Below are 23898 nucleotides of genomic sequence, written 5' to 3'. Positions count from 1 at the left end.
CTGATTAACATGTACCTACATTTGCCAAGGAACTCTATCCTTTGATCATGCAACGTACAAACTGTACAATAATGGGGGCAAATTGCACATTAGTAGTGTGTATGGGTCAGGTATTTATTTATCTAGACGTCATGGTGTCTGGCATGAGGAATTTTACAGGGTCGTTACAATGTTCTATTGGAGTTTGATACGGTATTATATGTGAGTAAATCTTTCTCTGATTTTAAATATTTCCATTCTCTCGCTCTCTCTTTGCTCGGCAGGCACAAAAACAGCTGGTACCAGAAAACCCCAGTTTATGGATGATGATGTCCAGAGTGTCCTTAGCAGAATAACAGGCCTCGATCTTGAGAAGGTCTTCAAACCTGTTAAACAGCAACTAAAACCACCTACATACAAACTGATGACAAATGAGCAGCTTGAAGAGGTACATTTACTGCTAGTTTCTAAATGTGTTCTTCCATTACTCTTCAATAAATTACAAATTTAGAGTATCCAATTCTTTTTTTCCAATTAAGGGGCAATTTAGCATAGCCAATCCACCTACCCGGCACATCTTTGGGTTGTGGGGGTGAAACCCACGCCGAATGTGCAAACTCCACACGGGCAGTGACCTGGTGCTGGGATCGAACCTGGGTCCTCAGCGTGGTATGGTAGCAGTGCTAACCACACTGTGCCGCCGCAATAAATTACAAAGTTAAACACATTTGCTGTTTAGACAACAAAAATATTTGTTGAGGAGAAACCAAGTTAATCCTTTCTCTTGCCCATTTAGATATTAACCAATCAGTTGTTTTGGAAATTTCTCTGCAAGCCAGATGATTGAAATGATTTGAGTGTTAGTTTATTGAGAAAACGCTTCTGAAATAGTTGTTACAGAATTCATTCTTGGGTGGTTTATTCTTTTGCTTTTTGCTTTATTTCATACTTCATATTTCATACAGAATCGGTAATCCACTGTCTGAACCTTGTGGGGCAAAAGCACTGCCAAGCACATTTGAGATTCACCAGCAAACACAACAGGGTAGACCTATAAAATGCAGGCTCAGGTTTTTCCCTCCTGCTGCGTAGCGCAATGCCCTGACGGGTAGGGGGAATCTGGTTGGACAAGTATTTGCTTTATTTCATACTTGTCAGACTCGGTAGACAAAAGAGAATCAGTGGACGTGATTTATTTAGATTTCCAGAAGGCCTTTGAAAAAGTGCCGCATAGGAGACTGTTAAATAAGTTAAAAGCCCACAGTGTTAAGGGTAAGATCCTGGCATGGATAGAGGATTGGCTGACTGGCAGAAGGCAGAGAGTGGGGATAAAAGGTTATTTTTCAGGATGGCAGCCGGTGACTAGTGGTATGCGTCAGAGGTCTGTGCTGGAACCACAATCTTTTACAATATACATTAATGATCTGGAAGAAGGTACTGAAGGCACTGTTGCTACGTTTGCAGATGATACAAAGATCTGTAGAGGGACAGGTAGTATTGAGGAAGCAAGGGGACTGCAGAAGAACTTGGACAAGCGAGGAAAGTGGGCAATGAAGTGGCAAATGAAATACAATGTGGAAAAGTGTGAGGTTATGCACTTTGGAAGGAGGAATCTAGGCATAGACTATTTTATAAATGGGGAAATGCTTTGGAAAGCAGAAGCACAAAGGGACTTGGGAGTCCTTGTTCACGATTCTCTTAATGTTAACGTGCAGGTTCAGTCGGCAGTTAATAAGGCAAATGCAATGTTAGCATTCATGTCAAGAAGGCTAGAATACAAGACCAGTGATGTACTTCTGAGGCTGTATAAGGCTCTGGTCAGACCCCATTTGGAGTATTGTGAGCAGTTTTGGGCCCCATATCTAATGAAGGATGTGCTGGCCTTGGAAAGGGTCTAAAGGAGGTTCACAAGAATGAACCCTGGAATTAAGAACTTGTCGTATGAGGAACGTTTGAGGACTTTGGGTCTGTACGTGTTGGAGTTTAGAAGGATCAGGCACGCAGAAACACTATCAGATTGAATTTCTTTGTAGTTTGCTTTGGAGAAATCTGAGTCTCGGGCTGGTTTTCAACTGTATTAAAAATCTCATTGATAAAATAGTTTGCAATACACATTCACCAGTTTCACATGATGACACGGATTTGGTATGAACAGAAAATGGCTGCGATTGGTTTGAAGCAAATGTGTCATGTCTTTTCAGGCTCGATGTAAAGCAGTGGATACAGCTAAAGCTTATCTCCGAATGCCACCAGTACTAAATGAAAGGGAACCAATTAATGATGTTCTAGCAGAAGATAAGGTTCTAGATGGTTTGGAAACGGCGAAATATGTATTCACAGATATAACATATGACATTCCGCACAGAGTAAGTACTATTCCAGAGTCCAAATAGGCTCAACACTCTATCAACTACCTAAATAAAAGCAAAATACCATGGATGCGGGAAATCTGAAATTGCTGGATAAACTCAACAGGTCTGGCAGCAGCTGTGGAAAAGAGAAACACAATTAACATTTCAAGTCCATTGACCCTTCTACAGAACTGATAGAAATGGGATGAGTTGTTCAGTGTTGCTACTCCTGACAACTGACATCTGTTTTCCTTTGAACACATTCTGCCATCCTACCTTTGCCACTATTAACACTCTCCAGTCCCCACTGGCACCATTAACAGCTCCTTTACATCTTTGCCGATCTCTCCCTGTCACTGACTCTCCATTCTGCCTCAGTCCGTTCTCCCAGTATGTAATTCATCGTGTTTCTACCCCTTTTCATAGGTTGAAAATCTAGTAAGTTAATACAAAAGGATTTTGTAAACATTAATGCAAATGTCAAAACTGGAACAAAGACAATTTTACAATCTTGTATTTAAAGATATCCACTGACATGTGTAGTTCCTGTGTATTAGTTATCATTTGTTTTATCCAAAAACTTATATTCAATTTTTGAAGAAGCAAAATCCTATTTAACTATTACACATTGCTTTTAAGCATTACGTAATGCAACATTTGGTTATCTTGACATGACTATCTGGAGATAGTCTGGAAATTGATCCACAAGTCATTTAATGGGAAAAGCAGAATTTGTTCATCAGGTGGGCATGGTGGCACAGTGGTTAGCACTGCTGCCTCACAGTGCCAGGGACTGGGTTCAATTCTGGCCTCGGGTGATTGCGTGGAGTTTGCACTTTCTCCCCGTGTCTGCGTGAGTTTTTTTGGGTGCTCCGGTTTCCTCCCAAAGTCCAAAGGTTTGCAGGTTAGGTGGATTGGCCATGCTAAATGGTCTCTCAGTGTCCAAATGGTGAGTTGGAGTTCCTGTGTTATGGGGATAGGCTGGGGAGTAGGTCTAGGTAGAATGCTCTTTCAGAGGGTCGGTGCAGACTCTACGGGCCAATGACCTCCTACTGCACTGTAGTGATTTTATATTCATGTATTGCTGTGCAGGCAGGGGAAGGGAAGATATGGGGCGGGATTCTCACCTACCCGGTGGGGCGGGGGGTCCCGGCGTAGGGGAGTGGCGCCAACCACTCCGGGGTCGGGCCTCCCCAGAGGTGCGGAATTCTCCGCACCTTTGGGGGCTAGCCCCGCGCCGGAGCGGTTGGCACCATGCCGACTGGCGCAAAAACCGGCGCCAGCGGCCTTTCAGGCCCGCCGCCCGGCAGCGGGGCTGGCTGAAAGGTTTTCGCCGGTTGGCGCATGTGTCAACGGTGACGTCAGCGGCCAGTTGCCGCTGACGTCACCACCGGCGCATGCGCGCTGTGGGTTTCTCTTCCACTTCCGCCATGGCGGAGGCCGTGGCGGCGGCGGAGGAGAAAGAGTGCCCCCAGGGCACTGGCCCGCCCCCTGATAGGGGGGGCCCCGATCGCGGGCCTGGCCACCGTGGGGGCATCCCCCGGGGTCCGATCGCCCCGCGCCCCCCCCAGGACCCCGGGGGCCCGCTCGTGCTGCCGATCCCGCCGCCACCAGAGGTGATTCAAACCTCGGCGGCGGGAGAGGCCTCCCAGCGGCGGGACTTCGGCCCATCGCGGGCCGGAGAATCACCGCAGGGGCCTCGCCGATTTCCGCCCCTGCCAATTCCCGGGTGGCGGAGAATCTCTGCCACAGCGGGGGCGGGATTTTCGGCGGCCACAGGCAATTCTCCGACCCTGCTGGGGGTCGGAGAATTTCGCCCATGGTGTGTGCTAATTGACCCTCCAGGTATGGGCCCAGAATGGTAGCTCCTAACTAGAATTATGCTAGTAGTCATTTGGTAGTACAGGATTTGAGTATTACTGAAAGAAGAGATATTTTGTCAAAGCTTTTCATCTTGTCCTCATCAGGAAAATTCCTAAGTGGAAACAAAAACTTTATAATGTAAGAGAGTGCTGATTGGTTGGGGAGTGGACTATGATTGGTAGAAGAGTTGCCAAGGGAGAATACACCAGTTGATGGTGACTGACAGTTAATGGCCAGGCATTGTTTGAAATATAAATAAGGCATCAAGAAACTATCCACTTCTGCCTTAAAAATATTCAGAGTCTCTGCTTCCACTGCCTTTTCAGGAAGAGTTCAAAAGACTCACGACTCTCTGAGGAACATAAATTCAGCTTGTCTCCATTTTAAATAGATGACCCCTTGTTTTTAAACAGTGACCCCTAAGTCTAGATTCTTCCACAAGGGAAAACTTCCTCTCCACATCCATCCTATCAAGACTCCTCCGGAACTGATATGTTTCAATCAAGTCGCCTCTTATTCTTTTAAACCCCAGCGGATATAAGCCTCGCTTGTCCAACCTTTCCTCATAAGACAACTTGCCCACTCCAGGTATTAGTCTGGTAAACCTTTTCTGAACTGCCTCCACTGCATTTACATCCTTTTGTTAAATAAGGTGACCAATACCGTAAACAGTACCCCCAGATGTGGTCTCATGAGTGCTCTGTAGAACTGAAGCATAGCCTCCCTACACTTTTAGTCAATTCCCCTCGCAATAAATGATAACATTCCATTAGCTTTCAGAATTATTTGTTGTACCTTCATACTAACCTTTTGTGATTCCTTTACTAACACATCCAGATCTCTCTGCTCTCTTGCTTCTCAGAGTTTTGCAATCTCTCACCATTTAAATAATATGCCTGCCTATCTTTTGTCCTACCTGACAAAATGGACAATTTCACATTTTGCCACATTATACTCCATTTGGCTGATGTTTGCCCACTCACTTAGCCTATCTATATTTTTTTGTTACCTTCTTATGTCCTCTTCACAACTTATTTTCCTGCCTATCCTTGTGTCAACAACAAATATGGCAACTATCCAGTCCATCCCTTCACCCAAGTGATTAATTTTAAACAAATATTCTCTCATATCAGATGATGACCAAAGGGGTCTTTTTTTTTTCAGCAATTATGCTAGCCTGCTCTCCTGTGGACAGGCACTGAGCTTGGTCTTTCTGCATTTGCAGGACTGACGGTTATCCTTGTGTTTTCAAAGTCCGCAGCACTGAACGTCTATATGTCAGGACATGATGAGAGAATGAGGAGAGTACCCTTCTTGCCTCAACTCCCAGTAGTCATCTGATATGGGAGAATAAAAATAGCCTGATCCATAAAATTACATAGAAATTAAAACACAGAAGCCCTTTGCCCCAACCAGTCTGGATTAGCCTTCATCCTCTTTGTGAGCAAATAGTTGTAATCACATTTAACAGCCCTGCTCACTTATCCCTTCATCCACCTCCCCAGCCTCACCTTGAATGTTGACACCGTGTCTGGTTAACCACAAAACCTGGAAGTGAATTACAGATATAGCTCTGTGTCAAAGCATAAATTAATAAAAGCAGTATGTATGACATACGTGGAGCGTGAATTGCGTTTGAACACCCTGGCCTAATTATCCCTACCCTCAAAACCCCCTTTTCCTTGAAGTGTACACTTGTGGTCTTTGTTCTGGATTTAACCAGCAATATATCAAAAGACTTAGCAGACAGAATGTCAGGTACAGAGACCAAACAATAAGCAAATGACAGATACCGGATTCTATTCAATATTTTTGCATTTTGTGTCTGACAGGAGATCAGCTAGTAATTATAGTTGTTTTTACACAGTGGACTTGTTCTTGTGCCTTGCACTAAGATCTGAGCAAATACAATTAAGAGTGCAGCATCTATTATTGGTTCAAGAGTCTTTTCATTGACTGCCGTTTTTAAAAATAAATTTTCCCTTTGTTCTTTTTCCAAGGAACGATTTATTGTGGTAAGAGAACCTAATGGGATGTTGCGGAAAGCAACCTGGGAAGAGCGTGATAGGATGATCCGGGTCTACTTCCCTCGCGATGGTCGCAGGGTCATTCCACCGCCAATTTTTAAGAACGAAAATCTTTTGGTAAAATAGTTACTTTATCTCAACAGACAAGAAAACATGTAATGTTCTATACTTTAGCAATTGGAGCACGATAGTAAGATTTTGCTCTTTCGATTAAAGTATATGATTAAACAGACTGTATTAACACGGGCTGGGATTCTCCAGGGCCAGTTGTGGGAATCTTGATCGCGGTGAATGGGGCGACGGGCAAAATTTGGTTTCACGCCAACCTTGAAACCAATAGAAATCCGGCAGTGCAGAAGGAGGCCATTCGGCCCATCGAGCCTGCACTGACTCTCTGAAAGAGCACCCTACCTCGGCCCACTATCCCGCCCTATCTCCGCAACCCCATAACCCCACCTAACCTGCACATCTTTTGAACACACTAAGGCGCGTTTCCAATCGACTTAACCTGTTGCGTGTCTCCCTGCCCGCCCTGCCGAGGATTCCGACAGTCTTGACAACGTTCTTGCCCAAACCCGGCGAAGCAAGCAAAGTGGTAATTAACCCTAATATTAATGTCATTTAAGGGCAGGATGCCCGATTCACCAGCCTCTTGGGATGCTCCACCCCATCCCCCCCCCCTTTCCCCACCCCCAACTGGGAGTTCCACTAATGTGAATTGATGCAAGGCCTGAGAAATGATGACCTGGCAGCTTGCACTCCAGTGGGGTGAGTATCCTCCCTACAGTTGCCTCCACGGCGCCGAGGAGAGTCTATCATGGGAGTTGGGGGGTAGGGAGGCTTGTACTAGAGGGGCTCAGTTCGGAGGTCTTTTCTGGGATGGGTTTGTTTGGCTGGCCTTCCCATCTGCTGCCTTAAACCCGTTAAACCGTCTGTTAGCATGCCAAGTTCAAAGATCCACCAGATGAAGATAAAATGTGGTGGAAACCTTTGAAGTGTTTTTTCAGTCAATTTCATTGCACTTGCCAGCAATTTATGGTGGGGGCTTACCAGCGATCCATGGATGGGGGGGGAGGCTGCAGTAACATTCTGTGATCGAGATGCCCTTTATAAAAGGCGGCCCAATCACTGAGGAGCGGGACCTGTCTGAGAGATTAGGTCCCACCCCTCTGAGATCCAGTGCCAACCCCAATGTGCCATTGAATGGCATGGAAACCTTGACCCTGGGTAAAGAAAATTCTAAATGCCATTGAATGGCACGTCGGGTTTGCTCCTCGCGCCACCGGGAATCACTCCGGTTTTCCCTGCGGTGGGAGCACTTCAGTCTCCAATCGGGAGAATTGCACACAGGGTGTAGTTACCCACTGCTTCTACTTGTGCTTGTTTCATCACAACCATCAGAAATATTATGCAAAGCGTATTTGAATGTTTTGGGCTGACTGCAATTATTTGGGTTATAAGATCCAGAGAATTTACCTATAAACTTTATGAATCATGTCCTTTTTAGCGAAGTAAGCCTACTGCCCTTACTGGATCTTGCCTGGGTGTGGCTCCTGTCCCACACCAATGTGGTTGACACTGGACTGCATATGAAGCAGCCCAGCAAACACTTCAGTAAGTCCTGCTGCCGCCTTCTCAGGGTAACTAGTTATGGACAATTAATGCTGGGAGTTAATAAAAGAAAAATAACTCATACCCGGGTAGGGGTTTTCTGTTTCTAAAGCTCATCTGTTTGCCTCTTCATGATCAAAATCAGTGCTGGGACATTTGTTGTTCGTAGTGTATATATAAATGATTTGGAGGAAAATGTAACTGGTCTGATTAGTAAGTTTGCAGGCGACACAAAGGTTGGTGGAATTGCGGATAGCGATGAGGACTGTCAGAGGATACAGCAGGATTTAGATCATTTGGAGACTTGGGTGGAGAGATGGCAGATGGAGTTTAATCTGGACAAATGTGAGGTAATGCATTTTGGAAGGTCTAATGCAGGTCAGGAATATACAGTGAATGGTAGAACCCTCAAGAGTATTGACAGTCAGAGAGATCTAGGTGTACAGGTCCACAGGTCACTGAAAGGGGCAACACTGGTGGAGAAGGTAGTCAAGAAGGCATACGGCATACTTGCCTTCATTGGCCAGGGCATTGAGTATCAGAATTGGCAAGTCATGTTGCAGTTGTATAGAACCTTAGTTAGGCCACACTTGGAGTATAGTGTTCAATTCTGGTCACCACACTACCAGAAGGATGTGGAGGCTTTAGAGAGGGTGCAGAAGAGATTTACCAGGATGTTGCCTGGTATGGAGGGCATTGGCTATGAGGAGAGGTTGAATAAATTTGGTTTGTTACATAGAATTTACAGTGCAGAAGGAGGCCATTCGGCCCATCGAGTCTGCACCGGCTCCTGGAAAGAGCATACGACCCAAGGTTAACACCTCCACCCTTTCCCCATAACACAGTAACCCCACCCAAAAGGGCAATTTTGGACACTAAGGGCAATTTATCATGGCCAATCCACCTAACCTGCACATCTTTGGACTTTGGGAGGAAACCGGAGCACGCGGAGGAAACCCACACACACACACGGGGAGGATGTGCAGACTCCGCACAGGCAGTGACCCAAGCCGGAATCGAACCTGGGACCCTGGAGCTGTGAAGTGATTGTGCTATCCACAATGCTACCGTGCTGCCTGTTCTCACTGGAACGACGGAGGTTGAGGGGTGACCTGATAGAGGTCTACAAAATTATGAGGGGCATAGACAGAGTGGATAGTCAGAGGCTTTTCCCCAGGGTAGAGGGATCAATTACTAGGGGGCATAGGTTTAAGGTGCGAGGGGCAAGGTTTAGAGGAGATGTACGAGGCAAGTTTTTTGCACAGAGGGTAATGGGTGCCTGGAACTCGCTGCCGGAGGAGGTGGTGGAAGCAGGGACGATAGTGACATTTAAGGGGCATCTTGACAAATACATGAATAGGATGGCAATAGAGGGATACTGACCCTGGAAGTGTAGAAGATTTTAGTTTCGACTGGCAGCATGGGCTTGGAGGGCCGAAGGGCCTGTTCCTGTGCTTTACTTTTCTTTGTTCTTTGTCATTGCTGTAGACCTCTTGCAGCGTTGTTAACTTAGAGCTTGTTAACTTATTAAATTCACTCTGAATATGGCTCAGTTGTCAGCTCTGAAAATATAAAATGGCGGCAAACTAAATAAAAGCAGTTTCTGGGTCATTTGTCCTATGAAGCTGCATTTACTTCTCCAGTCACAATATTCTGGAGCAGCTCCTGGTGGTCTTTAAATACACCACACACGAGGAAGCTCATGCCGATTAAATACAGCAGGTGTGCCCAGGTTTTGGATGTGTTGTCAACTTTTAGCCTCATTCCAGTAAAGAAGCAGTGCAGACAAAATGCTTCTGGCGACAAGCTTCTGCCTATCTCGATGTGACTGGCTTGTATGCTTTGTTCTCATTGATTATGCAGGGACTGGTAAATTACATGGAAATATTGTCTTATTTACAGTGCCTGCATGTCATCACTTCCATACATTGATCATTTGATAGCCAAATGTCCGACCTCCAGATCTTAAGATGGAATAGCATCTCCTAAACAATACACCAGTTATCCTTTAGATCACTTAGCTACTGAACTCATTTGAAAACTGGCCTGAAATTTTCACAATAAATGAGCAACATGACAGTTCAAAGCGCTTTTCTGTGTGTGTTTGTGTGTGTGTGCGCGCGTATCTGTTCCTAGATGCTGGTACTTTGAGTGTATCATAGAGGTCTATCAACAGCTGTAGCTGTAGGTGAGACTGGTATCTTTTTACAACAAGGATACCAGAGTGTCAGCAAGAATTCTGAAAAGAGCACATTGTAAATTTTAATGGCTTACAATAGAATCACAACTCACTCTTCTATTCATTCTTAAATATCCTTTTTCTCATTGTTTTAGTTATCAAAAACGAAATGAACTCGTCCCTTTGTCTGCCGTGTCAATTTGTAACTGACTATATCGTACCACACTACTGCAATTCAGTTTCTTAAAGAAACTGACAAGTATAACAAAAGAACTGTAATCCAGTCAATTAAACTGACTGACTGCCGTTTGCGTGCTGTCTTTGAATCTTAAAATATAGAATCATACGGTTTAGAAGGAGGCCATTTAACCCATCGAGTCTGCACCGACCCTTCAAAAGATCACCCTACCTAGGCCAATCGCCTGCACTGTTCCTACAACACTACACTAAAGGGCAATTTAGCATGGCCAATCCACCTAACCTGCACATCTTTGGACTGTGGGAGGAAATCGGAGCACCCAGAGGAAACTCACGCGCACACGGGGAGAACATGCAGACACCGCACAGGCAGTCACCCGAGGTCGGAATCTAACTCGGGTCCCTGGCGCTGTGAGGCAACAGTGCTAACCACTGTGCCACCTTGCTGTGTAACATGCTTAGACTAATTCCTTAGCATACCATTATTTGCAGTTTTAAAGCCTCCATTCACACAATAGTTAAGTGCAGCTTCTATAGGTTTTTTGCTTGAATTGGAAAAATAAAATGTTGGTAAAACCTGAAATACAGGCCAAGATTTTCTGCGCCCCTCCCCCCCCGCCCGTACGGCGGGTTTTCCTGTGGCAGTGGTGGCTTGCAATTGACTGCCAGCAAGGTCTTCCAGTCCTGCGAAGGCAATGGCCTTGTGCATTGACCCACCTCCGCAGATTTCAAAGACCTGACAAATCCTACATCCACCCACAAAAGGTGCTGTGGAGTCTCAAGAATAGGGAAAAGATGGACTTTAAAACATTGTCTTTCCCTTAAAAGGATATGGAGATATTCGTGTTGATTTTCTACTGGGGGGTGGCTGTATGGGGTGTTGAGCAGCCAGACTTCAACTCTGGTGAAAATGAGCCCCACTGGGTTTCCTAGTGTTATACAACTGTGTGTGGCACTCCTAGTTATTTTAAGTGGCAGCCTAATTAAGTGAGCAGTCAGCATGTCCTGTTTGTTTTCTGTTGCTGGGGAGAATTCAACTCAATTGTACTTCAACACATGAAAGCTAAGCATTAAAGACGAGCTGTATAAAGTCCCAATTTAAGGGGGCAAAATTAAATATATTTGCTTAATCTGTTAAATGTATTTTTTCTCTTTAAACGACACTCATACTCGAGACAAGAGAAACACATAACTATATCAGGCCCATACTTGCTTTCCCTATTTCTTGATGGATCTCATCATCCATCATGTCTCTTTGTCCTTCTCTCAACTCCCAGAAAAGGCAAAAACATCTTAAGGGAATTAAGGAATCATCTTTCAAACTTCCTCTTTGACACCCCCCCCCCCCCCCCCCCCCCCAACCTCCTTATGACAGGCTATAAATCAAAAAAGCTAGATTTTGTTTTGCTGCTGGTCATATTTAGTACAATCAACACCCGTTGTTCGCAATCCCTTCTATTGCAAATTTGTTTACCAACAGAAATGATTTTGTGCATCCAATTGCGGTCCCCAGCCCCAAAACTTTGCTCATCCGCTATTTTAAGATGTTAAACATCTCCCCTAAATGCATGTTGGTTCCGAAAGGTTAATAAAACACTGAATTTAGAGGGCATACAAAATACTACTTGTTGTCTTCCACATGTAGAAATGTGCCGGATCCAACTGCACATAGTTTGCTGAGATTTACTGGATAGAATAACTCCTGACCAGTATTTTACAGTACAGATAATGTACAGCATCTTACTAAAAATGAATGAGACCGAGCCAAGCAGAAAACGTTCCAGGGAAGTGATGACACTCGAGCAAAAAGTCACAATCTTAGGTTGACTGAAAAATGGTGCAAGTGTTGTCATGTTAATCAGGGATTACTCTGTGAATTAACCTACAATCATGTACATGAAAGGAAAATCGGTTATTGTCACAAGTAGGCTTCAAATGAAGTTACTGTGATAAACCCCTAGTTTATTCCGGCGCCTGTTCAGGGAGGCTGGTACGGGAATCTGAAGAAAAAGTGAGGGCCAGTGTTTACTTTTCCTGGTAGTTGTGCCGCATGAAGAAGTTACTCACCATCTGGATAGATCACTAGCGGCAAAGGAGGACCCCAGTCAATGGTCCGATAATTCTAAACAAACCACTTGATTTGTACCCACACAGAAAGAGTAGTTAAGAGGCTAGTGTTAGCAGTGACAATGAAGATGGTGCAGAAGGTGTCACTCCTTCAACTTCCAAAGGATTCTCAGCCAGCAATGGATGGTTGAATTGCTTCAAAAAGCGTTTTGGGATGCGTAATGTGAAGTTGCTGGTGGAGGCTGCGTTAGCTGACCATGCAACTTCCTCAAACTTTCAAAGGGAAAATTAAATCTAATCCGTGAGTCTTTTGGAAGGCAAACAGCATTGCCTGGAATACAGCAGCAGTCTTTAAAAGACTGGTTTGTAAATTGCTTTCCGTCAGAGGTCCGCACTTATTTGAGGGAAAGGAACCTGTCTTTCAATGTCCTACTATTCCTTGATAAATCACCTGGGCATCCACCCGCTCTTGCAGAGAACCATCCAGATGTTGACATTTTGGTTTTTTTACCCCAATGCGACCTCACTTTTCCAATCAATGGGCCAGAAGCTCATTCCCTCATTCAAAATTTGCTGCACCCGATGAAGTTCGAACCACATCCTTCATCTTCTGGAAGAAGACCCTTAAACCAAAGTCCTTGATTGCTGGAAGGAATTCAAAATCCGCACTGCAAGTAGGCAAAATGAAGGACTCATGGGATGAAGTTAGAGCTTCAGCTATCAATGCCTGCGGGGAACAAAGTTTGGCCTGAGGCTGGGAATGGTTTCACAGGGTTCCCCATGCTGAAGTGGCTAGGATTGTTGACTTTGTAAAACCAGTTGGGGAGGAATTTGAAGACATGACCAGAGCTGAAGTGGATGAGTTGCTTCCATTTTATCAAGATGAAATCTCAATGGTTGAACTGATGAGATTAAATGAGCCTATGCAGGACGAGGAAGAAGAGCCTAAGAAGGCTCAACAAAGATAACGGCAGATCTCACAAGATCAGCTGAAGATTTGAAAAAACAGGCGACAGACAATGATGCGAGTATGGCATTACCTTTTGTACAATGATTGATGCAGGCATTGCTCCTTACCGAGAACTTTACAAAATTAAAAAACAGAAGGCAAAACAGTCAATAACAACATTGTTCTTTTCGTTCACATCAACGCTTGTATCAATCCGGTCATTCACGACTTCTACCTCCACTCTCCGGTAAAGTGCGTTACCTTTACAGTAATGAACTGCAATTTGGAATATTGTGTAATTGACAAGTTTTACATTGTTCTTGTCTTCTTGCATTGGCAAGCAATTTCTACAGTAAAATTTACTCATCGGGTAGAATTTTGACATTTTCTGGCAAAGTGTCATCTCGGGTAGGAAAAGCAGTGGGTAGCTCGCCGGCTGCACTGTCAGCTTTTCCTGCCGTATTTTTAGACAATTTTCCAAATAAAATTAGCCCACCCCACCAGTAACTTCGGCTTTTAAAAGGAAGGCTACCCCAATGTAAATGAAAATGGAAAAGCCCCCACACCATGGAACTGAACTGCCCCTGTCATGCCAGGGGAAGTACCAGAGTACTGTCTGGGCATGATCATCTTCCACTTGGGGGCTGTACTCACCAGGAGGTTTTGATTGCCAGGTGCCCATCATGGGAAAGCTGTTGTGAGCTAATTCATTCCCATTATAAGGTACGTTCACCATTTCGATTTCACCCATCGCAAGATTTTGCGGGAATGAAACCTCTGCGGATGGGGGATTTTACTCTACCAAAATTCACTTTGCAGCTGGGGTGTATGAATATTTTTTGGTAAATATTCTGCATATCATTTTCTGAGCTTTCTGGGACAGACCATGGTGCCAATATTCTTGTAATGAAAAGCAGCTGATCCGTTGTTCCCAATATCACAGAAAAGCTGTACTGAAACTCTTTCCAAGTTTAGCAGAATAAAAGATTCTTAAAGACAGCAGGAGCTGTCAAGATCTCTCACGCTACCTCCGAGCGCACCGCAGTTTGGAAATGGAAACTATATTTAGTGCCTTTTGGCAAATTGCTGCTGGGTTTGCCTTTTTAGAAATAATGGTTTGAGCTGTACAATCTTAAAAGGGGAATAATGGAGAGATGTGCCAGCACCACAGCAGAAATGGCAGTGTTACTACAACCCACATTTCCTGCTCATAAAGGTGGGCATCAGCAAGGAAAACAGCCTTTGAGAAAGCTGAAATAATAACTGAAAATATTTGCAGCCTTTTTGAAGAGTAGAACAACCCTTTTTCCCCTCAATATGCAGCCACATCCCTTTAGATTTTCCTAGTATCTCTTTGTCAACATCCCTGTGGCAAGCCTCCAGTGGCACATTTAAAATGGGCTGGAAGCTTGCTGAAATTATTAAATTGAGGCTGACATTTAAAGTTCTGAAACAGGCTGATGCGAAACGTTCTGCCCTCTCAACTGGTCCAAACTCCAAATCAGTTACACTGATTTGGAAAATGGATGTGGTGCAGTATTGTTAACATTTTCAACTCTACATAAATTGCATGTTGTAAGCTATGCAAAAGGATCAACTAAATGCCCAACTAAAAATGTGCAGGTCCAGCTGTATCTGGAAAGCTGCATTCTTTCCATCACATCGTTGCATTCATCCTCCTGTAATTTTTTTAATTGGGATTCTGCTCCGTGTGTGTTCCAAACTAATTGTTTTCTTTCTTGAATTACCAATGTTAATGTTTCAATCAGATTACCATTGTATTGTATTTTGATATGATCAATGTTGCCCATTTCAGGTTGTTTTTGCTCAGGATCGTCATGAAGATATTCTTGATCTCTGTCTTAATCAATTTGAGCCAGATTCTGCTGATTACATCAGGGTGAGTACACCTCAAATTAGACTAAGTGAGGGCAGTCGATGAAATAGGTACTGAATGTATTTAGGACCATGCAAGTCCAAAGCACTTCCAATTTAGTAAATGCACCAGTTTCATGAAACATTATGCAAATTTTGAAGATTAGTGTGCTGCTCATTGGAGCCTAAAAGTCTTAACTCTATGTGCTATTTTATATCTCTGCCTTTGAGCTTTTCTATTTATGCTCAAAGAGGCTGAGTCACATGTGATTACTGATCTCCCAATAGCAGCTGTGATGCTTAAAGGAAGGAATAACTGAGTCTGTGTACCTCCATTTTGTGTGTGTGTTTGTAGCCCCTCGGGCTGCTCCCATTTACCAAAGTGACTACAATATAGGACACGTCTAAGTAGACCGCCTGCTCAAGCTGCAGTTACTTGTAGCCTGGAGAAGAAGGCTATATTAATTCCACAGGAGGAAGAACTTGCAAGGTATCCTTGCCACTGTTTGATTATAAACCCCTGTAGTTCCTGAGACATTTTAGTCAGTTTGCTTCTAAGGATTAAGAACTTGATTGTTTTGATAAATTGACTTTCAAACCCTTCATTCCTTCAAAAAATATTTCAATGGCTGTAAAGTGCTTTGAGATGTCTGGTGTTAGAAAAGCACTGGATGAATGCAAGTCTTTCTTTACCAGGTCCACCAGCAAACATACGAAGATATTGATAAACATGGCAAATACGATCTTTTGCGTTCAACGAGACATTTTGGTGGGTTGGTCTGGTATCTGGTCAACAGGAGGAAAATTGATGGTTTACTAATAGACATGATTCAAAAAGACCTGTAAGTATAATTGTAAATACAGTTACATTTTCTCTCTCCAGACCTTCAAGATTTATGTTGTATGCTTGAAATTAACTTTGTAGATTTATGTGATTTAAAAAAAAAAAAAAAAAATTACTTCTAGCTTCTCTTTACCATGATTTGGGACAATTATTCAAAGCGTAATTTTGGAACCATGGGCACAAAGCCTTGGTAACTGAATTTCTGTGTTTCGTTTGTTGGAGCATTGCATTGTTTGAATTTTCTAGCCTTTTGGGTCGGATAGTTTTGAATACTTTTGACTCTTTCATGGATAAATTCTGCAAAGAAATTCTGGCTGGGATTTTCCTACCTTCCTGCGGTGGCAGATTTTCCCTCGGGATGTTAAGTTCCCACCAAAGTCAACGGCCACCTTTGTTGCTTGCAGGGGAGGGGATGGGAGGGGAGGGTTGCACCTTCAGTGGGACCGGAAGATCCTGCTTGCGGGAAGGGGCGGAAAATCCCAGCTTCAGTGTAAATGGCTCAAGATGCATAAATATTATTAAAACATTGAATTCAACTTTACATTTAGTGCATGTCTCCATGGTATGCAGGAATCCAGGATCTGCCTAATGTAGTGGGGAAAGAGATCACTGGCATAGTACGAAACCATGCAAAACCCTAGACATTCTGGTTTGAGCCAAGGGAGGAAATGTGAGATCATTAATGTGTCACTTTACTTAGCTCCATGGCATGTATGACATCGGGTAGCACAAGTGAATAGCACTGTGGCTTCACAGCGCCAGGGTCCCAGGTTCAATTTCCCGCTGGGTCACTGTCTGTACAGAGTCTGCACGTTCTCCCCGTGTCTGCGTGGGTTTCCTCCGGTTTCCTCCCACAGTCAAAAGGCGTGCAAGTTAGGTGGATTGGCCATGATAAATTGCACTTAGTGTCCAAAAAGGTTAGGAGGGGTTATAGGGTTATGGGGATAGGGTGGAACTGAGGGATAAGTGGGTCGGTGCAGACTCAATGGGCCAAATGGCTTCCTTCTGCACTGTTTGTTCTATGTTGCCAGTCATCATTCCCTTTGCAGAGTTTGGTGACATTACAAGATCCTGTAAACCCTGGCCTAAAAATAATGCATGGGGTATCGTAACTAGGAACAGGGTTTTAAATGCTGTCCCCAGAGCATTATAAGCATCTATGATGCTGCACAAATTTCGGAGATGGAAGTGCCAATTGAAATGTATAAATTCAGTCTCTTCATAGATTGGCTATGGTTTAATCAGGTGAAGTCCATTAGTTGAATGCTCATCAACTTTAGCCTATCAGAACATCTAATATCTTGTGTAATAGCATGTATGGTTGGAACACATACAAGCAGCACGTAATTTGGAGAGCTAATATAGTTACCTTTATTGTGAGGTGTTAGGAAAACAGAAGTAGTTTTAGAACATAGAACAGTACAGCACAGAACAGGCCCTTCGGCCCTCAATGTTGTGCCGAGCCATGGTCACCCTACTCAAACCCACGTATCCACCCTATACCCATAACCCAACAACTCCCCCCCCCTTAACCTTACTTTTTTTATTAGGACACTGCGGGCAATTTAGCATGGCCAATCCACCTAACCCGCACATCTTTGGACTGTGGGAGGAAACCGGAGCACCCGGAGGAAATCCACGCACACAGGGGGAGGACGTGCAGACTCCACACAGTATTTTAAGGGATTTCTGTTTGTATTGGTAAACATTAGAAACAAGGTATAATTGTAAGTGTGTTTAATTTAATGTTTCTGTGCCCGGAAGGGTAAAACCTATAATTAGATTCATGCTGGACAAAGGTGTGTGTATGTGTAGAGGCTGATTAAATTCCAACCAACTTCTAGCAGATTTGTGAGGGCTGTCTTCTCTCTCACTACCTATCTACAACAGCAATCAAATTAACTTAGAGGGGGGTTATGTTGTGAAGAGTAAATAAACCAGCAGTGGTTGCTTAGTAACTAGGACCTTGTATGGCTGAGAAGCTTTTAAGTTTTAGTTCAGCTAATTTGATTGTTGTTGGAGATAGGTAGTGAGAGAGAAGACAGCCCTCACAAATCCGCTAGAAATTGGTTTTAGAAGGCTAATGAGAGAACACCTCTCAGCCTTGCTAGAAGAAAAGCCATACGGTAGAGTAATGGTTAAGAAAACAGATGCCGGAAACCTAAAGTCCAGCTAATTAAGGAAACTAGAGAAATTCCCAATGAGTTTGGAGTTGATAACAGAGATTACTGTTCAGTAAAGTCACAGAGTGGAAAAGACATTGAGTTGTAAGAGGCAAGAAATGTATCTGCAGTAGCGCAAGAGTCCTTCCTGTTTATTTCCTTTGCTCGAATTTATTTTATTTTATTATTTTATTTTTTGGGCCCGTAATCGGGATGTGCCTTAAAGCAGAAGATTCAAAGTTGAAGCAGTCTGCTTGCCAGGACACTGTATTCCCAGATTTTGTGTTTTTGGGGGGGGAGAAACCAGACTCTTTGTTACCTAGTGCATCTTAGGAACCAGTTTTGGAGAGATCTTTCGATTGCTTAACTGGCATCCTGTGGGTTGGTCAGGAAGTGAATTGCCTGACAACGGTCAGTGATTGGTTTCAGCGCGAGGCTTTGCGACAACTTAGCAGAAGTATTTAGACTTTGGAAGTGAAAGGAACAGCTTCTTACCTAAAAATTAAAAAAATTTTTTTTTTACAGTACCCAATTACTTCCCTCCCCTCCCCCCCAAAAGTGGCAATTTAGCCTGGCCGATTCACCTACTCTGCACATTTTCATTGGATCGTTGGGGTAAGACCCACGCAGACACAGGGCGATGTGTGCAAGCTCCTTACAGACAGTGACCCGGGGCCGGGATAGATCCCGGGTCCTTGGTGCCATGATGCAGCAGTGCTAACCACTGCATCTCCGTGCAGCCCCTATACGCTCTCCAGCTTGCTGAAGTGAAAGAACTGCTTTATTGTTCTAAAAACCTTGAATGCTGGCACATCCTATGCTGTGAACCTGAAATGATGCTGCGTCTGCAGAGAAAGTAGACAGCCTTGCCAGAGTAAACCTAGAAGGAAGAAGTACCAAAACAAAAGGCTGAACTTCAGAAAGACATTGACTGAATGTCACCCCAATGCATCAGAGATACTTATCCTTTTATTTATTTTTGTTCCCTTTCCACCATCTTTTCCCCTCTGTGTGTGTGTGTGGTGGGGGGTGGAATGGGTAGTAGTCAGTTACATGTTCAGTCCATTATAATACTGTACATAATAAAAGGTTACTTGTGTTTTAAAGCTACAAGTCTGGTGACTGTAGTTTACTTGGCTCAACCAAGGACCTTGGGTATTTTAAGTACAATCTAATTTCACTGTGTTGTGGCTCTGGGTCAAGTGGGGCTGGAATTGTCCACACACTAGTCCAGGGTGCTGTGACCAGTATTGTTATGGTTGATGAGAAATTAGTACCATTTGGGAGGCATTATTTGAAATAATTGTGAACGTTGATGGCTGGAACTCGCAGTTTGTGCAGTCTTTGAGACAAAGAGGGGCGGCGTGTGGCGCAGTGGATAGCACTGGAACTGCGGCGCTGAGGATCCGGGTTCGATTCCCGGCCCTGGGTCACTGTCCGTGCGCAGTTTGCACATTCTCCCCATGTCTGCATGGGTTTCACCCCCACAACCCAAAGATGTGCAGGTTAGGTGGATTGGCCATGCTACATTGCTCCTTAATTGGAACAAAAAAATAATTGGGTACTCTGAATTTATGGAAAAAAAAGACAAAGAGAACCTGAAGGGAGAGGCATAAAGCTGAAAGTGAAAATTTGATAGGAGTGGAGAGAAAGCATAATTTTAGAAAATTAAAAAATGTGACTTTTGAAAGCAGAATCTGAAAACACTCATTTCAGCCGGAGTTCAGTGAGACATGGTGGCTCATGGTATAATCATCTGGGGAAAGTTTGAGGAGATCCAGACATTGACTTGGGTTCAGAGAGGAATATGCCTTACCTTGGTCATCTTGGGTTCTTAAAAAGGGACTGTGGGTTCATGTGACTATTGTAGTTTAAGATTTACTTCAGTGTAATTCAATTTTTTGAATTAAATAAAATGAAATTGTGGTCCTGTGACTCTGTTCCTCCATGTTTAAAAAAAAAGAAAGTAGAAATTAGGACCTTTTGAGGCAGTGTTCCATTCTAGGATCTTCCAGTTCAGTTATAACATCAACTTGCATTGTAACAAAGGGGAATTGAATACAGAAGTTTAGAAGAGCAAAAGGTAGCTTGATTGAAACATATTAGATTGAGGGGTTTTGACAGGGTGGATATAGAGGTTGTTTCCTCTTGTGGGAGAATCCAGAACTATGGGGGCGGGGGGCACTGTTTACAAATAGGGGATCAGACAGAAAACTAGGAATCTGGTTACCCAGTCACACAGGTTACCCAATCATCCAGTGATTTTTGTCAGTTTGTATTTCAAAACTGTACAACCAGTAGTGGCCTTGCCTGTACAATAATGATCACCAGCCTTATTTTTTGCTTTTATATAAATTTGGTACCCAATTATTTTTTTGTTCCAATTGAGGGGCAATTTAGCCTGGCCAATCCCCCTACCTGCACATCTTTGGGTTGTGGGGGTAAAACATACAGCAAACACTGGGAGAATGTGCAAACTCCACATGGTCGGTGACCTTGGGCTGGAATTCGAACCCAGGTTCTCAGTGCCTCAGGCAGCAATGCTAACCACTGTGCCACATGCCACCTTGTCCCTTTTTTCAGTCTTACTGAATGTGTTATAGTTATGATGTAAGAGGTGGTCTTAATTTGTTTCCTGTAACTAATGGAGATGGCTAAAAGTGTAAACAAATGTTGGACTGGCTTTGAAATAAGTTAATCAAAATCGATAGCTACATACACAGATGCAGGCTAGTGAAACTAAAATGCAGCAACACGTGTAGCGTATTTTTTTGACTTCGAATGCTCACTTGCTACCTGCTTAAAGGGATGCATTAGTTCAAGGCCAATGACTTAAAAGCAACAGCACCAATTACTGGGAGGACTGTAAATATTTACTAAATAGAATTGTGTATTGGCCCAGATTTTGCACTCTCAATTTAAAATGCTGACAACTGCCCCCAGACATGTCATGGGCTTTTACATTGCAAATTTCAGTCAGAATGTCAGATAAAGCGGAGATCGGAGATGTGTGTGAACAGGGCAAACATTCATGCATCTCTTCAGCCAAACAGATTTTGGCATGCAAAGTCTAAACCAGGCAGTGTGAGTTAGAATATGTAATTCATATTCTAGCAAAATAAAGAGTGAAAGATGAGTGATAAACGATAATAGGTGAGACAAAGTAAAAAAATAAAATCTCATGGTATGTGACTCCACATTTGTTAATGTAAAGTTAAGGCCAGAGAGGTTGTTCAATTGTAGCTTTACAAATGTACTTACACTTCAATGATCAAGCCCAAACCTTTTTTTGTTTGGTGATTCAGAGGACCAGTACCATAATTTCATGGTCTTCATGTTTTAAATTTATTGACGTAGTGATAGAGGAGCAACACAAATTGGACAGCAATCTCCATTTTATGAGAGCAGTTTCCTGAGTCTGCATATGCTATCTATTGAATATGTGATCATGGTGAATATGGATAGCCTCACTGTTATGCCGACCACAAAAGCTGGACTCTTAACAATTTATACCATCACCTTGTTTGGGTGGGGGAAGGATAAGAGGATAACAAATTAATTGCTAGCAATTTGAGTTTGGACCTAGAATGTATAATTTGCTTTCAAACTATTTTGTTGTTGAGACTATTCGGAGGTTTATTTTATAGTTAGCATCTTAAAACACCCGTATTTATTTTTGCAGAATGGATGATGCTATAAACGTGCTTCAGCTGTATCACAGGCTACACCCAGAGTGTCAGTCATCTAAGGAGGCAAGCCAACAGCAAGCCCAGGGTATTGACCTCATTAAGGTACAATTTACATTTGCTTTCTTTAAGAATGCATACATAAGTTTCAAATTTTACCTGCTCATAATCGTAGAATTCTGGCATTGGTGACCTATTTAACTCTGGGGTAGGCAGATCAGCAATTTTTAATTCCATCAATTAGATCCAAGTTGCCTCTCCTTGCTCGCAATTAAGAGACCTATGTTAAAATGTACTTTTTAAAAGGAGATTCACTAAAATTAAGGATCTGCAAAATGTAATGTGATAGTGCAGGAGGTGGTGCACATGGGTTAGATTTAAAGCACATTATTAGGGTTAGGGATGTAGAAAGGGAATGTTCATTTGCATTTTCCAGTTGCTGGATTGGACATGGGCATACACAGTAAAATCCACATGTTCAGTCTTTTCTGGGAGGCGATTCAGAACCAGACACCTGACCCAGTTCTTGGAATGTCCAATTATTGCAGATTGCACAAGTTATTTGTGGCGGTCAAAGTATACATTGAAAATATAAAAAAATGAAAACGCTTTGTGTTTACCTCACAAATTTGGATTCACAACTTTTAAATTCAAAAGGTAATTGTAGAAAAAATGTATTGAAAACAGCTTAGTAGAAGTCGGCTATTTTACCTGAGATTTCAATCCTGCATTTTTTTGGTAATTAGACTTCAATGAATGATAGATATTTCATCTTACTCTAAATGTTTATTTTTCTAGATATTTTCTCATACTGATTCCAAGAAGGGAGGCTACATTGAATTAGCTTTGCAAGTTTATCAGGAAGCACTCAACAGCTCTGCTAATCAAGATCTGCGCAAGAATGAAGAACAAAATTAAACAATTAACTTAATGCAACAGTTCAGAATTTGGCTTGTGTTAAGAACTTGACAGTAGAACCAAAACTTTATTCCTATTCCATCGGTTCTTGTTTGGAAAAATAAGTTACTGGAACATCACATTGTGACCAAACATTTTCTTTTTGGAATTTTGAAATAAAAATTCCAGGGTATTTATCAGAAAACTAGTAACCTGGAATATGAGAGGAGGGGGAGGGAGGAAAATCACGCTATCTTTGGACTTCTACCGCAAAAGTTAAGATTTAATGCTGGATTATGGCTCCATGGTCGAGTGTCTGAGTAATCTTTTTTTTGGTGCAAGCCTCGACATTAGTCAGTGGACTATTTGACTGTGGGTGACATCACAGTCGAGCCCAATCTTGTCTAAACCTAATGGTAAGAAAATGGATTTTGCCAAGTGTTGACGGAGCAAATCTATCCCATATTGTGATTTGGTTACCTTGCAATTTAATGTAATATGAAATACAAAACAGAAGTAGGCCATTCGGCCCCCTTGAATACATTATAACGTTCTAGGGAATATGGCTCAGGTACTGTGAATGGACTGGCATGTCCCATTTTTAATAATGGTGAGTTGAAGCTTTTAAACTGTTCATGATTCATTTATCCTTTGGATTTCTTCCACCTGGAAACAAATACTGGTTATTGAAATGTGAGTTCAAAATGTTTACTTTGAATGATGCTTAATTTTAGTACCTCCATGTGTACCTCAGTATGTAGACATTATAGGGAGAAATTGAGATTGTCCAACTAAACATTGGCTTTATATTCAGTGCTTTTAGACATGTCCTACTTTTCGCATTGCAATAAAATCACAGTAGAAGCAAACAATTGTCCTCAAAATCATGACAGCAGTAGTAGTGTGTTAGAAAAACTACGCAGACGAGTAATCTGGGCAGCATGGTGGTGCAGTGGTTAGCACTGCTGGTACTGTAAATTTATTTTAATAAAGACCAGTAAGCTGATGCTCCAATAAACCTGTTAAATTTATTTGAACCAAATTTGCAATAAAACATTAAACATGTAGTTTCTGACCTGTTGATATAAAAATTAATTTTCACTTAATTCATACAAAAGTGCAATTTTGGTGTCAAACTTTTCATGCTAAAATAAAACAAAAGATTATGAGTACACTAGTTTTAATCTTTCTGCGTGAAAGATATGTTATT

At 42.7% G+C, this 23898-nt stretch overlaps 1 protein-coding gene across 1 annotated transcript in view; it reads left to right on the top strand.

Moving 5' to 3' along the window:
• Positions 1-23557, top strand: part of mrps22 (mitochondrial ribosomal protein S22) — a 34587-nt gene extending 11030 nt beyond the window's left edge. Inside the window, exons 2-8 of the mRNA XM_038817609.1 lie at positions 264-427; positions 2181-2345; positions 6194-6337; positions 15041-15124; positions 15796-15941; positions 21788-21896; positions 22590-23557. Coding sequence (XP_038673537.1) covers positions 264-427; positions 2181-2345; positions 6194-6337; positions 15041-15124; positions 15796-15941; positions 21788-21896; positions 22590-22709 — 932 coding nt within the window. The 3' untranslated portion in view covers positions 22710-23557. The remainder of the gene's footprint in view (positions 1-263; positions 428-2180; positions 2346-6193; positions 6338-15040; positions 15125-15795; positions 15942-21787; positions 21897-22589) is intronic.
• The last annotated feature ends 341 nt before the right edge of the window (positions 23558-23898 follow it).

The sequence above is a fragment of the Scyliorhinus canicula genome, chromosome 13, assembly GCF_902713615.1.
Source record: "Scyliorhinus canicula chromosome 13, sScyCan1.1, whole genome shotgun sequence".
Classification (NCBI taxonomy): domain Eukaryota; kingdom Metazoa; phylum Chordata; class Chondrichthyes; order Carcharhiniformes; family Scyliorhinidae; genus Scyliorhinus; species Scyliorhinus canicula.
Note: the sequence above shows the minus strand (reverse complement) of the source record. Positions and strands in the feature narration are given on the sequence as shown.